This window comes from Aristolochia californica, unplaced genomic scaffold, assembly GCF_029961685.1.
Source record: "Aristolochia californica isolate CCGP_79_NKW_82.1479 unplaced genomic scaffold, dmAriCali1.0.hap1 SCAF_11, whole genome shotgun sequence".
Lineage (NCBI taxonomy): Eukaryota > Viridiplantae > Streptophyta > Magnoliopsida > Piperales > Aristolochiaceae > Aristolochia > Aristolochia californica.
In genome coordinates, this window is record NW_027181782.1 from 6,518,212 (window position 1) to 6,533,534 (window position 15,323).

At 35.2% G+C, this 15,323-nt stretch overlaps 2 protein-coding genes across 2 annotated transcripts; both read left to right on the forward strand.

Annotated features, from left to right (window-relative positions):
• Positions 1 to 598: 598 nt before the first annotated feature.
• Positions 599 to 2,063, forward strand: LOC137944282 (universal stress protein PHOS32-like). Its single transcript, XM_068789919.1, has 4 exons — positions 599 to 917; positions 1,038 to 1,147; positions 1,264 to 1,382; positions 1,772 to 2,063. Exons 1-4 carry the CDS (start codon positions 743 to 745, stop codon positions 1,860 to 1,862), a joined length of 495 nt encoding a protein of 164 aa, XP_068646020.1. The 5' UTR covers positions 599 to 742; the 3' UTR covers positions 1,863 to 2,063.
• A 5,423-nt stretch (positions 2,064 to 7,486) lies between these two features.
• On the forward strand, positions 7,487 to 10,787 carry LOC137943539 (receptor-like protein EIX2). Its single transcript, XM_068789029.1, has 6 exons — positions 7,487 to 8,390; positions 8,514 to 8,657; positions 8,937 to 9,097; positions 9,266 to 9,555; positions 9,660 to 10,604; positions 10,766 to 10,787. Exons 1-6 carry the CDS (start codon positions 7,487 to 7,489, stop codon positions 10,785 to 10,787), a joined length of 2,466 nt encoding a protein of 821 aa, XP_068645130.1.
• The last annotated feature ends 4,536 nt before the right edge of the window (positions 10,788 to 15,323 follow it).

Below are 15,323 nucleotides of genomic sequence, written 5' to 3' on the forward strand. Positions count from 1 at the left end.
GAGCTAGGTGGTTCCAGTCCACTTGAGTTAGGTTCCGTCCACCCCTGGTTCACCTGAGTTAGGTATTTGGTTTTTCGCACTTAACAGACTGGTCTTTTGGGTTGTATTGGCTAGGTGTTTAACATGGTATAAGAGCGGTAAAGAACGGGAACGGTGGGTGTCAGAACTAGGTGATTCTGGTCCACTTGGGTTAGGTTTCGTCTACCCCTAGCTCACCTGGGTTAGGTATTTGGTTTTTCGCACTTAACATATTGGTCTTTTGGTTTGTATTAGCTAAGCGTTTAACGTGATATATTAGTTGAAAACAAGGGTATTTTCATCTAAAAAATATGAATTAGAAATGTGATATACTTAATCTATGAATTGTGGGTTTGACATTAATTAATGTATAATCAATAAAATTTCCTAAAATTTATAAATTTTATGGATTATATAGTAATTGATGTTAAATCCGTAATTCATAGATAAAAGATGACCTATTAAGTTATTAATCATTAAAAACATTTTCGTTCACGCGCTCGTGTTTCCACGTTTGGACACGAAGCGATATGCCCTAGACATCGATAGAGTTGTCCTTTTCTCTCTCTGAAATTTTAATTCCCAGGAAAAGAGACGGAGACAGACGCAGACCCTTTTTCGTTTCCATCCTTTATATAGGGATTGGCCTTGCCGAAGAGCATTTATCAATTTCGCCTGGTCTCACTGCTTGAGCTCACGAAATTGTCCAAGAGATACGAGAGATATGGGAGGAGACCGAAACATCGGTGTTGCCCTCGACTTCTCTAAGAGCAGCAAGTATGCACTGAAATGGGCGATCGATAACTTGTTCGACAAAGGTGACACCCTCGTCGTCATCCATGTCAGATCTGATGATGCCGACGAGACTAAACATCAGCTTTGGGCCAAAACTGGAGCTCGTATGTTTAATTGTTAATACGCTTGCTTCCGTGTTTTATTTCTTCGTTTTTTTTCCTTTTTAGAAAGATTCCGGTGTTTTTTTACGGACTGTGGCGTCTGATATCTATTGATCTGCGTAGCTCTTATACCTTTGGTGGAGTTTCGGGAGAAGGAAGTGATGCAGCAGTACGGTCTGGAACTTGATATGGAAGTTCTGGACATGTTAGACACAGTTGCGAGGCAAAAACAGGTACATCTTGTCTTCGGTGGTCGTGCTCTATTTTTTATTTTTTTATTTTTTCAAATAGATTAGCATATCGTGCTTATTCTTCATTTTTTTTTCTTGTCTGTTAAAAAAAAAAAAAGGTGAACATTGTGGCTAAGCTTTACTGGGGAGATGCAAGGGACAAGCTCCTGCAGGCTATTGATGACCTGAAGCTTGATTCGTTGGTCATGGGAAGCAGAGGTCTGGGGCAGATCCAAAGGTATCTATTCCAAACTAAACTGAATAGAAGGGGTGTCTAGACTACTACAAGATCTCATGAGTTCCACGCTCTCCAAAATCCAATGGTCAGGGAATCCCCCTGTGTTTTTGAATCAAGATAATATACTCTCGAGTCTGTTTCTTTTTTCTGTTTTTATTTCCTTATCTTTTGTAGTATTTACACATGCATCAGCCATTAGGAAAAGCTGATGGATAAGTAGAAAATTGGCCACAAATGCACTCGTTAAAATGCATTGAGCGGAAATTTACTCTAGCCGAACGGGCTGACTTCTTCAACCAAAAGTGAATCCATCTATTATTCTTTTTGGAACTCTTGTCTACTCATTTTACTGATCGACATATTGATTTCTAGCAATTTGTTCTTGGCAGGATTATACTAGGGAGTGTTTCAAACTATGTTATTTCCACTGCAACCTGTCCAGTGACAATTGTCAAGGATCCAAGCTTTAAGCACCACTGAGGATATGCCTTGTTGGGACTGGTTTCCTCATGGCTTTACTTCAGCATGGGAGTGCTAGATGAGTTCTAATGGATTTCTAGTCTTGTTTTTATAGTAAATTATGTGGCTTATTTCCAATAAGGATATCTTTCTATGAAATGTTGGACCACTTCGGGATAATTGTCTAATGGTTGATAAATGATAAAGAAATGGTGTTTGAGAGTACAGTTTAGAATACCTTCGTTTGAAATGCACCTGTCAGCATGGATTTACTTTTTGATCTTTAGCATACTCAGAATTGCCCATGATCTTTGTCTGAGCTTTTCCAAGGTTGAGATTTATTGGTTTCTCACTCTAAAAACGAAAATGTAAAGAATGATACAGTCAAACTATAAGTAAACAAGCTTGGGAGCTTGCAATTTAACCCTAAGCCACTGCAATATGGAGAAAGGCATATGAATAATAGGATTGACACATGACCAATAAAAATGTAACCATCACATTTGTACTCTGTTATCTATACAAATGTAATTGCAATAGATAAGTCACTGCTACACGACTGCAATGGAGTGGACTATTGTGTTTATTTGCGACTTTGATGCTGTCATGACTCTGAGTATATTTTTATGGAACACCATAATATTTTGATGAGGTGTTGCTTTCTCAACTTTCTACCTGTGGTCCTTCTCTATAGTACATTAACATGGTGTAGCTTTCTATTCCATTTCCGCTTGTATGGTCCATCTTGGGTGGAATCCTACTGAAGCCACGAAAATTTTTCATATCTCCCTGTCTTTTGCTCCAAGGTGAGACTACCAGTCTCTAGTCTGTAGGCCTCCTTCAGGTGGTTTAAGCACGGCATCATTACTGGGGATTGCTTGGACTTGGTACCTGCTAGCCAAACGTTTTTTAATTACGCAATCTCCATCTTTCAGAGGGGATCAAATTATTCTGATTACCAGTCAGATAATGTTTCAAACATGCAGGCTTGCTTATTCTCAACTACTTTTTAGCTGCCTATGTGTGTTTCTTGTACTGTCTATGTTTGTGACTTCGTTTTTGTTATAGTTTAAGCTTCCTCTGCAAATGTTTTATCTGTTTGTGCATTGGTTTAAGCTTGTTAAAAATTAGTACAACCCTCTTGTTCTAGAACATGTTTTGAGTTACCTTTAACTACTGCTTGGTGGTTTCTCTTGTTTCAGTTTTCTTCTGGGTGTTTTTGTATGGAATCGTTGGTAACTTCGGTTCTCAATTGTCTGATCTCCTCTTATTCTTATTTTTTGTTCACATATTTATCTGGTTTTTATCTATCGATCGTGACTTTTGATATATCAAGTTTAGCATGATTTGGTCCGGATGGCAATGCCCCTAATTCAATGCTGTGCATGGCTATTCCTGGTTATTCCTCCTGGTTGTTCATCTACCTTTTCCTTTCTCAGTTTGAGTAGAGCTGCAGGGAAATTCTCTTGATGTATGAGAACCAGTTTAGTGTTGCATCTCCTCCATTCAAGTTAACTAGATGGTTTGAATCTCCATTTTGTTTTGAATTTTATCTAGTTTTGCTTGGGATATCGGTCAGCAAACTTCCAATCATGAGATTCAGTGCAAAAATGAGCATTAGTGCTAGTCTCAGCCTTCGAGCCTAGTGGGTTCTTAGTGGGGTTATATATACTTTCAATTTTCTCCTTCCTTTCCTTGCATTACAACGTAGTTGAACTACTCAGCTACCTGAACTTCAAAGTTTTAAACTGCTGTTGATGGGCTCATTGCCATTCCGAGCACAAACTGCTCGTTTCCAGGCCTGGCCACTTACAGAAAATGGTAGAAATCGTTTTCAGTTACAAATGGATTTTCAGAAAGTATTGTTATTCCACCTTCCTTAAAAATTCTTTCCTTGTAAATGGAGTCATTTTTTTCAAGTGATTTTTGGCTAAAAGAAGGGAGGAAAACCTTAAGGGTTTGTTTGGAACCCCTAGAAAAGAAAAGAAAATCGTTAGTGAAAATAAGATAATGATAAAAAAAAAATTATTAACAATTTTTTAGAATAATAATAGTAAAATTTTTATTTTCTTGTATTTCCTTTTTCTTTTCAATAGGGTTCCAAACAGACCTGAAAAGCTGTAGGGGAGAGAATTGTGTTTTTCTCATCTCCTTTGATTCCCCAACATTCTGCCAATGGTAAAGGTCTTTCATTTTGGGACCTTCAAATTTTAGTTAGGTACTTAATCAATTTGATATGTATTAATTGATTCAAATTAACCTATTACGAAACTTAGAACAAGGCATTGTTTGATCGAGTCATTATATAAGATCTAATCAACTAGTTGCAGGAATGCACATAATGATATAAAAATGTCATATCGAAATATTCTAGCTGAGTTTTGATACCAATTGTTGGTCCAAGTGGCTTATGAAGAAGGGAGTGAATTGGAGTGTTTCAAATTAAATTTTATGTAAGACGTATAAATAAAGTATCATATAAATTTACAATTTTAATGAAAAATAAACATTCACATAACATAACACAAGGAGAATTTTTGTTATCGATGTTTTCATAATGGTATTCACAGCCCAAGAACTCTCGTTCAAGAAATTTTACTATTTCAAAGCTCTAATAGCAGGAATTTACACAAAGAGATTTCGACTTTCTTTAAGTCACATGTAGTTCAATACATATTTTTACAATAACAGTCCCCCTAAGAGATTGGTGTTAGTATCTAGGTTGAATAGGTTCTAGATAAACCTTTCACAAGATAAAAAGAAAAGAAAAGAAAACTAACACCTTTTATTTGGAGAGTTCTTCAAAGTGAGAGATTCAAACTTTCACTTCTTTAGCAACATAATATGGAGTGAGGGAGTTTGTCTATATTGCAAAAGGATATGAATGGAAAGAGAAGATAATTTTGCAAGGTTGAAGTTCTCTCTTTCACTTTAAAGTACTTTTGAGAAATTTTGTAAGATTGAGAGTAAATGCTCAAAGTTTTTGCCAATAAATACTCATTAACTTCTCTATGTATACTTTAGTAAGTTTTTTATAACTTCTCCAAGCCAAACTAGCTGTTATTACCCATTACCAAAAATCAATAAATTGATTGTCTTTGGAAATTTAGTCTTTATTTGAACGAGGGTAATGGGAGGCTATACTTCTTTGCTCATTCTCTCTGGTCTCTTCACTCCATCCATCCCCCTATACAAGCGAGTCATGCAACTTTACATGTCAGCCATCACAAATGTCACCATGTCGTGATGATTTATCCTTCGCATCAAGGTCGGCCTGCATGATGGCAATCAGCTCGAATGACAATAAAGAAGATGATCGTGCCTCACATCACAGGAAATTTGACTCTCCAAGACTTTAAGAAAGGAAACAAGGAAACTAGAAAATATACTAAAAGGCCTTATAAAATAAGAAAGCATTTCAATGTTCAAAAATGTAAACATTATATGCATTGTTGTACAGGGTTGACTATTTTTCATATTCACCAAATTAATCAAAGTCACTATTTGCATGTTCTTCATGATAGGTGACCCCATGCAACACTAGATACACAATCTCATGTAAAGTTAAATACATCCACACATGTGGCACCAGGACCCACTGTTGATCGGTCACTGGATTCCATATAAGCATACTTTAAGGAGATCATACCAACCTTTGAACAAACTAATAAGAACCTCGTCATGGTCTTTTCTTTTCAGCTTCCAATGAAAGAATTAAAGCTCATTTAAACAATGGTGAGATAGAGAGAGAGAGAGAAAGAGAAAGGGATAGATACCAAGTGGGAGAAAGGGGAGAGGGAGATGAGTTTTAGGAGATGGGGAGGAGAGCAAGGTAGGAGAGACTCGAGGAATAGGCATGATTGTTTTTTTCTTCCAAGACCCCTATTTATATTTTTTTCATTACATGTTTAGGAAAACTTCTCAATCAATTAGACTCCATGGGTGATTATAAAATCAAAGGAGAGAATCTAGGAAACTTTTAAATCAATTACAATCTTATCTTCTAGAGATTTTTTAACAAATGAATGTAGAAATTCTAGTGATCCATCAAAAGGAAGGTAGGACTCCAATTTCTACCATTGATTTTTAATCTTATATCCGCTTTTACCTTTGAGTATCATTTTCCTCTTTTGCCCTTGAGCTCCTACGTCCCCCATGCTTGTGCATGGGTCCACATGTGTGCTACCTTTTTTTCTCTTGTTTCTTCTTCCTTTTTGTCCTCGTCTATTCTTCTTTGTTGGAGTAATTTTGGGTCTCTATCACAAACTCAACCCCTACTTGTGTGAGAGGGATCTACCAAAGAGATTGGTGCACTTAAAGCATTAGGAGGAAACATTCCTACGAAGAGATTACTGATCAAATTGTAAGATACCAAGACCAAATAAGTTGCCGATTCAAATTTCTTATATAATTCTTTTAATAAAATTTCTAATATAATTCTTTTTTATGGGATTTCTTGAGTTTGTGCTGCCATAAGAAGTGATAAAAAGTTATTTATTGTATAATAATACGCAAGTGATCAAGAACTATCGTATCGATTCTTGGTTTATTTTTCGTATTTGCTCATTTTAACATTTTTGAAAGTCAAGAGAAATAATGCGGGCAGAAAAAAATTTCATATTAAAAAATAAGAGTAAACAATGGTGCATGTTTAGCATGGTTAAGTTGCCTAAATCATAATGGATAATGGGGAAAAGCAATGAGGAGTCCTTCATATCTTTTTGGAAAGAAAAAAAACAATACTTCCTAGAGAGTATGAACTTGAAAAGAGGATTCTTATTCTTACTTATTGTATTTGATTGTAAAGCTTTTATGCATGTAATTACATAAAATAGGTCAAAACTTGATGTTAAATCTATCCAATGCATCTTTTTTGGATATTGAGATAGAGATGTCGAATTTGGATATAGAGTGTGAGATTATGAGAAAAAGAAATTGCATAGAAGTAGAAAAGATGTTGAAGTAATGAATCAATCTCATGAAAAGGAGGATGATGTTATCATCTCAAGAGCAACCATATGAATCACCTCAAGAGCCTCTACAAAATAATATTTCTAATGAACAACTCTTAATTGGAATATTAGTACGAATACCTTCGTTTAAGAGTTATATGATGAATCTAAAATACCAGACTATACCTTTCCCCATTTTTGCCGAGTAGAATAAAAAAAGGGGATTTAAATGGCATCAGGTGGCTATCATTTGCATAATTACAGATTGATTAAGGTTGTCCTTCCAAGTTCTAACCCATGGAACACGACAGGCATCAATCTTGCTCTCCTTTCTCAAAGGAAAGGATTGAAAGGGGCCAGTGACAAGTCTTAAAAGTCTATTGACGTGCAAAATGGTTCTTCTTTGTGTTTTTTACAGCCGAAAAGTTTTCCACATGGTATCTTTTGACAGTGAATAGACCCAAAAATGTACATTAGCTATACAAACTAAAATTTTAATTGAGCAAAAAGGGTGAAATCGTTCTCCATTTTTATTTCCTAATAATTCTTTTGGGGCCAAAGACGAGAAAGGCTTCTAACCCATTGGACGGGCCATAGAAATTTCTAACCCGTTGGACGGGCGATAAATCATCCTAGATAAGTCTATAAATAACCCAAGGAATTCTTTCTTCTCCATATCTTGCAATGAGTATTATGGGTAGTTCAATTCCCGCTCTTCTTTTCTTATATGTTGTTTTCCATCTATTTCTCAATACTCTCGTGAGTGGCTGCCATGAACAAGAGAGACAAGCTCTCCTCAAGTTCAAACAGGGTCTTGATGATCCTACTGTAAGTAAGCTCTGTTCGTGGGTAGGGGAGGATTGTTGCAAATGGACTGGTATAAGCTACAAGAATACTACTAGTCATGTTATTATGCTGGATCTTCGGAATGTAGACTTGGACAACTATGGGATGCCATTATTAAACTCCAGACTGGGTAGTAAGATTGATTCATCTTTGATTCATTTGAAGCATCTGAAGTATTTGGATTTGAGCTTGAACGATTTCAGTATGATTCATATCCCCAAATATTTTGGTTCTTTTGAACATCTCAGATATGTAAATCACTCTTATGCAAATTTCATTGGAAATATTCTACACCAGCTTTGCAACCTCTCTAATTTGCATACTCTTGATCTCAGATATGTTTTTGTGTCTTTCGATAGTGTTGATGACCTTTCTTGGCTTTCCTCTCTATTTTTTCTACAATACCTTGATCTCTCAGAGCTAGACCTTACAAGGGCATTGAATTGGCAACAGGAAATCAACAAGGTTTCTTCTTTGAAAGAGTTACATTTGAGCTATTGCATGTTAGGAAATATCCATTCATCATTTCCATTTTCTAACCTCACATCTATAAATGTCCTTGATTTATCTGATGACCAATTTAATTCTACATTACCCCATTGGTTGATAAATTTCAACAGCCTTGCATATCTTGATCTAAGTGTAAATGAGTTTAGTGGCTCAATCCCCTCTATTATAGGAAATCTTACTTCTCTTGAGTTTCTTAACTTGAGCCACAATTTCATTGATGGTAGGATTCCAAGAAGTTTCAGTAATTTATGCAATCTGAGGTATTTATAGTTATCAGGAAATTTTATTAGCAGTTGGGAAAGATTGACAGGATGTCTTGCCAAAAGTTTGAAAGAATTGTATTTGAATTCCAATCACTTAACAGGAGATTTGCCGAATTGGTTGACTAATTTCAGCAGTCTCACACATCTTGATCTAGGTGGAAATGAGTTTAGTGGCTCAATACCATCTACTATGGGAAGTCTCACTTCTCTTGAGTTTCTTGACTTGAGCAATAATTCCATTGATGGTAGGATTCCAAGAAGTTTTAGTAATTTATGCAATTTGAGGATTTTACAGTTAAAAGAAAATTTTATTAGTAGTTGGGAGAGATTGACAGGATGACTTGCTAATAGCTTGGAAACCTTGGATGTGAGTGGAAATCAATTGAAGGAAAGTTTACAAGTTTGGTTGGGAAAGACCAGTCATTTGAAGACCTTAAAGTTCCTTAATATATCTGACAACTTATTTTCGGGATTCATTTCTTCCTCGATTGGGAGTTTATCATCACTGGAGGAATTATACTTAGCTGACAACAAACTCGGAGGCTATATTCCCGAAAGTATTGGAAAACTGTCAAACTTGCTCTATTTTGATATTGGCAATAATTCCTTCACATTTGTCATCATTGAATCTCTTTTAACTGAAGTTGAAAGATTGAAGTTCATTAGAATGGCACACAACAACTTGGTTTGGAAAGTTAATTCTCAATGACTCCCTCCTAACATCGAATACATTGATATATTGTCTTGTGGAGTGGAGCAAAAAAATTCGTCATGGCAGCAACACCATAGGTACATTTATTGGCTGGATATGTCTAATTCAAGTATTTCAGATGTTCTCCCGGATGGGTTTTAGAATATTATAGTCAACATGGAACATTTGGATCTTTCTCACAACCAACTTCAGGGCAAATTGCCAAATTCATTCCTACAAATTTTGGATTTTTCAAACAATTCTATTTCTGGACCAATTCTTGAAAAGAATATGCCATTTTTGAGTTACTTGGATATTTCAAATAACTCTCTGAATGGTAGCATTCCATCCTTACTTTGCAAATTAGAAACCTTAGAATATCTTGATCTATCAAGTAATTATCTACATGGCAATATTCTTGACTGCTGGGAAAATAAATCAATGTCTCTATGGTACATAAATTTCTCAAACAATAGTTTTTCTGGTGAAATTCCGAGATCACTGAGTGACATACCTTTCCTTACATCATTGCACTTGAGGAATAACATTTTGCCAGGAGAATCCCTTCAACCATGAAAAAGATGAAGTTATTGCTCGTTCTTGATCTCGCACATAACAAACTATCTGGAGTCATACAGACATGGTTCGGGGAGAATTTATCAAGTTTGAGGATTCTATCATTACGGTCAAATATGATTTACGAAAATATCCCTCCACAAATATCGAACATTAGTTCTCTTCTTTACTTCGATCTTTCACACAACAATCTATCAGGGGCTATTCCCCGATCTTTGGGGAACTTTACTGCAATGACTAATATACATGATGCTAGTGATCAATTTTTTTACGCTAGTACAAGTGCTTTAGAACTGAAATTCTTGGATAATATTGTAATGAGTCTTAATGGAGTGGAACTTGAAAATAATGGGGCACTTGGATTTTTTAATCTCATAGATCTCTCAGCAAATAGTCTATTTGGAGACATTCCCGAAGAATTGACACGTCTCCTTGGACTAATCAGCTTGAACTTGTCAAGTAATTCTTTGAAAGGAAATATTCCCAATGAGATTGGAGCCTTGAAACAATTGGAATCCTTGGATTTGTCCAGAAACAGACTTTTTGGTGAAGTGCCTTCAAGCTTAACGACACTATATTTCTTGAGCAAGCTAAACTTGTCATACAACAATTTGTCAGGGAGGATACCATCTGGTTTTCAGTTACAGACACTCAACGACTCATCAATATATATTGGTAATGACAACCTATGTGGACAACCATTATCACCGTGTCCAACAAATGAGGCATCCCCCCATACGGAGATTGAGAAAGAGAAAGATGATGAATCTGAAATGACCGGGTTTTTTGTTAGCATAGGGCTAGGTATTATTGTAGGCTTTTGGGGGTTTTGTGCTGTTTTGATATTCAAAACGTCATGGACGATTGCCTATTATCGATTTTGTGATGACATCATGGAAAAGGTTATTGTGGCAAAGACTATATGGTTTGTTAGACTCAAGACAAAGATCCAAAAGATTAGGGAAAACTAGGCATCTATTAAAAACAAGACGATAGATTGGTAAACATTCTTTGGCTTATACATTTTATCAGCCTTTTGTTTTACAAATACAAAATGCTTACTCTACTTTTTCTTGACAATTTTAGGAACTATTGGCGCAAAGTATGAGTTGTCTACCTCTTGCTTATTTGTGCAAGAAAATTGTACTTACCGAAGGTGATTAATTGATACTATAATAGCATAGAAATAATGTTGGTATAAGTTATCATCAGTGGTTTTTGCCCAGATTGATTTGATTCTACAAAATTATTTACTACTCAAATGGTACCTTGCTCTTGTTGCCAAAAAACTTTTAGTAGTCTTATTTTTATTTTACAACAATTAAGAAAGATTAAAGGAAAACTAGAAAAACCATAAAATTTCTTTCTCAGAACTATTAAAGTTATTCATGAAAAGAGTTTTAACTTTTTAAAAATTTTAACTTTCAAAAGTTTTAAATTTCAAAAGAAATTTAAAATAGCATAAATAGTTTATGGGTTCCTTTTAGCACTTGTATCAAATATAAAAATAAAATATAAACAACAACAAAACCTATTACTTTGTCATATGAGCTTTCTAGTTTTGTTGGTCAATTTCCTCTAAATAATGTGCTTGTCACCAAAATGAGATTCCAATACCTTTGTTTGTTGAAAGAAAAATAGTTACTAGTATGAAAAATCCTCAGAAATATGATTATACTTATTTTTACTAAAAGATTGTTATGTGTACATTAAGCTTAGATCACTTTGTCCTTTCCCATTAGGAAAGTAGTCACCAAAAATTCATAAAATCAGTCTCTTACATAAATCAAATAATATATTATAGAAAATGCAAAAGCCAAGCCAAAAACATATAAACCAAACATAAACAGAAGTCAAACCATTTTTGCTCATTTCTTCAAATATTTTACAAAGGCAAATTTGGTCTTTATTTGAAAGAGGATAATAGGAGGCTATACTTCTTTGCTCATTCTCTCCGGTCTCTTCACTCCACCCATTCCCCACCGATATTGGAAACAAAGCACACAAGCAGGCCATGCGGCTTTACATGCGAGTCATCACAAATGTCACCATGCCGAGATGAGTTATCCTTTGCGTCAAGGCCGGCTTGCATGATGGCAATCAGCTCAAATGACAACTATGAAGATGATCGTGCCTCACATCATAGAAAATTTCCAAGACTTCAAGAAAGGAAACATGGAAACTAAAAAATATACTAAGAGACCTTGTAAAATAAGAAAGTATCTCAATGTTCAAAAATGTAAACATTAGATGCATTGTTGTACAGGGCTGACTATTATTCATATCCACCAAATTAATCAAAGTTAGTATTTGCACGTTCTTCATGTTAGGTGACGCCGTGCAACACTAGCTACAAAATCTCATGTAAAGTTAAAGCATCCACACATGTGGCACCAGGACCCATAGGTGAAGATAAAGATGAAGAATCTGTTGGACATGTTGAGAAGATCTCTCCCGTGTGCAACACAAATTGATCAATGACAAAGGAGTTTCATCCAATCAATCACTCTAAGAAGGAATGATCATCTCCAAGGATTCCTTCAACTAGGAAAGTCCGTGTTAAAGCATGCCTTTTTCTATAAGGAAAGTCTAGTTGTTGAGAGTTTATCAATCTTTTTTTTTTTTTGAAGAAAATAATATCAATCACAATTCAAGGTCTTTATTTTTCTATACATAGTTTAATACAAGGAAGTTTTTCTAAGAGATTGTTTGATTTCAATTACATTTCAGCTACCACTTGGCAATGTTTCAAAAACATCTGCAATCAGACCATTTGAATTGGTTCATCCAAAAAATGGAACCAAGACTAGAAATTTTACTTCTGGCTAAACCAACTCTCTGACCATATATTTTACTCCGTTAGATTGACCAGTCAGACTAGCCTCTAGCAGAGTTGCACATGTCAGTATTATTTTATATACCCTGAACCCTTTCACCAACAAACTCCAGATTTCTTCAACCCTTGGTGATAAACAAATAATAGCTAAAAAAATTATATGAAGATTACCTTCATAAAATTGTAATGATCTTCCAATTGATTCATTATTAAGCCAAGTATGTGGTAGTGATCAACATAAAGATGCATAACTGCCACGTCGAAACTTCACTGCCCATTACATACTGAAAAAATTGGGAGATAAGAAAAAATATAGTTCCATGAAAAAGTGTTTTCGGTAGATATATAATAATGAAAAACCAAAGAAAAATGCTTTAGAGTTCTCCATCTATTCACGTCCATAAGTCTCCTTCCAACAGATTTAACCTACAGATGCTCAAGCTGAGGATTTATGCTAATCAGTGCGTGTAGAACTTGCAAGAATGATAGCATTCAACATGATTGACTAGAACAAAACACAAAACACAACTAATAAATTAGATTTTCAGGAACTATAAATTTTTCCAGGAAAGGTGCTCATATGTTTAAACATTTCAGATCTTTTAAATTTTAATAATAGCACATTTCTAAAATCTAATTTTTTTCAAAGGTGCTGGTAAAGTTCTAATTATGTGATAGAGCAAAAACAATAGTCTTTAGTAGAAAAGAAGCTACAGAGTGAAGAAAAAGATTCATCAACTACTAAATACTTTTTTAAGTGATAAAGTAAGTTGTTAACAGTTTTCCCATTGTATTACTTCCTTGAAGTTTTTTTTTTTCCTTTTATATTTTGAACTGAGTTCCCTATAGTTCTTAAGACTATATACATCTTTAATTTGCTAAAAAATCCCAACAGGCAACTAATTTAAAATGGCAATTTGTAGAGTGCCCTTACACAATATAGAAGCTTAAGAAGCATACTAGTAATATAGAGGATTATGTTCCCTATTTCTACTAGTAAAATTTCCTAAGAAAATAATTCTTTTTTTACTTTAGAAGAGATGTAAGAATGTTTTTTTATTCCAACCACTCCAACCTCCAGAGATGTCCTGTGAATCCAGGAGGTTTTCATGGTTTAAGAAATCCTCAGCCAGTACTGTTGTATCATACATGCTTAAATTTTCTTGTGAAGGCCTTTCCTGGAAAAAATATCATTGGGTGGTTAGCGACACTCATTCAGCCATTACTGTTGTATCATCCAAGAGCACCTTCCAGACAAGTAAAAGCCAAGATCAAAGTTGAGTATGAGGTAAACCACAGTAGTGGAATCTCACTACTTGAACTGGAATGAACTCCCTCTGCTGGAGATTTGTATCTCTAGAAATAACAAAAATGGAGAGATGACTGGGATTTATTTCAAAAGAACCTTAGTAAATGCCACCTAGAAAATCTGTTTAGAGTCAGTCTCTATTTAATAACTTGTTAATTCTATGACGGTTATTCCTTTCCATCCATTTTCAAATGGAAAACCCTAAAGAGCCATCCACAAATAAAACATATTCAGTTTTTATTGAAGGAAAATGTGAAAGTGAATATAAAGTTTTTTTTTTCCACAGAAATATGGCTTACATGAATACTTTAGAATAGCTTAAAGAATTCAGCATTAGTAGCTAGACTCAAATCACAAACCACACAAGAACATCAACAACTACACACTCTAGCCAGTAAACTAGTCATAAGAGGAAATTTGAGATTACAATGAATTCTAGAGCAGGCTATTGTCAGAGTTCATAAAAGAGCAGTTAATAACAAAAAAAGACCCAAAAAAAAAACAACCAAAGAAATTGAAAAAGATTATGAGACATCATCTTTCTTGGAAATAAATGAATCTTCAAAAGAAAAATAAAGAGAATATCAAGAGGACAGGAGAATATAAGAAAGAAGAACTAGGGAGCTCCTTTAGTAACCCTGGGCCCTCTGGCAATGGCAGTGTGATTTGTATCCACTCCGGTCATGTTCCCCTCTCATATTGTCACCCCTAGGGTATTTCAGATTCCACCTCAGCTGAGGTCCATGCGCTTCTTCATGGTTTGAGAATTTTTAAGAATAATCTTAGTTAGCCAGTGTAGAAGGAGATTTTTAAACTGTGGTCACCTGGGCATAAGAGGACGGCTAATTTACAATGGAGATTTGGCCAACAATTCATGGAGATTGAGGGTTTGGTTGCCACTGTCCAGATTGATTGGTCACATATCCCTCGGGAGGCAAACTCTTCTGCTGACCACAACACCAAGAAGGCACTCTCTCTAGGACATACCTATCCTTTTTTTCTGAAATTTCTTTTGAGTTTGTTTCTTCTTGATATATAATTTTTGTGCTCGATGCCCCTTTGTCTCCTCGTCCTTTTTATCCATCAAGATTTTTGCCTTTAGAAATTAAAAAAAAAGGAACATGAGGGATCATAACCTAAAAAAAAACAAACATAATATTTCTTTTCCCACCTTTCCTGGCTTTCAACAATCATAATACAAGTTCAAATAATGAGAATTTAGAGAGAGAGAGAGAGAGAGAGAGAGAGAGAGAGAGAGAGAGAGAGAGAGAGGGAGCAAACACTACCTCCTTCTCTCCCTTCTCTCCCAATGACACACACTAGGAAAAGGGGAAAACAAATAGAAAAATGAAGTAGCCAAATGGATTCAACTTACTGCTTCCAACCAAGAGACCAACCCAGTAGTGGCCATGATGATGTGCAGTGAATGGCATCTGTGCATTCACCAAACTTCTTCGAAGGATGAAGCCAATAAGGAAATCAATGCTAATTGTAATGAC

Bases quoted from the DNA above. Each gene is read 5' to 3' on its own strand.
- LOC137944282 (XM_068789919.1), top strand. From the start codon at position 743: ATGGGAGGAGACCGAAACATCGGTGTTGCCCTCGACTTCTCTAAGAGC. The intron at 918-1,037 runs GTATGTTTAATT...TGATCTGCGTAG, and splicing joins TTGGGCCAAAACTGGAGCTC to CTCTTATACCTTTGGTGGAG. The intron at 1,148-1,263 runs GTACATCTTGTC...AAAAAAAAAAAG, and splicing joins CAGTTGCGAGGCAAAAACAG to GTGAACATTGTGGCTAAGCT.
- LOC137943539 (XM_068789029.1), top strand. From the start codon at position 7,487: ATGGGTAGTTCAATTCCCGCTCTTCTTTTCTTATATGTTGTTTTCCAT. The intron at 8,391-8,513 runs GTAATTTATGCA...ATCACTTAACAG, and splicing joins TAGGATTCCAAGAAGTTTCA to GAGATTTGCCGAATTGGTTG. The intron at 8,658-8,936 runs GTAGGATTCCAA...AATTATACTTAG, and splicing joins GAGCAATAATTCCATTGATG to CTGACAACAAACTCGGAGGC.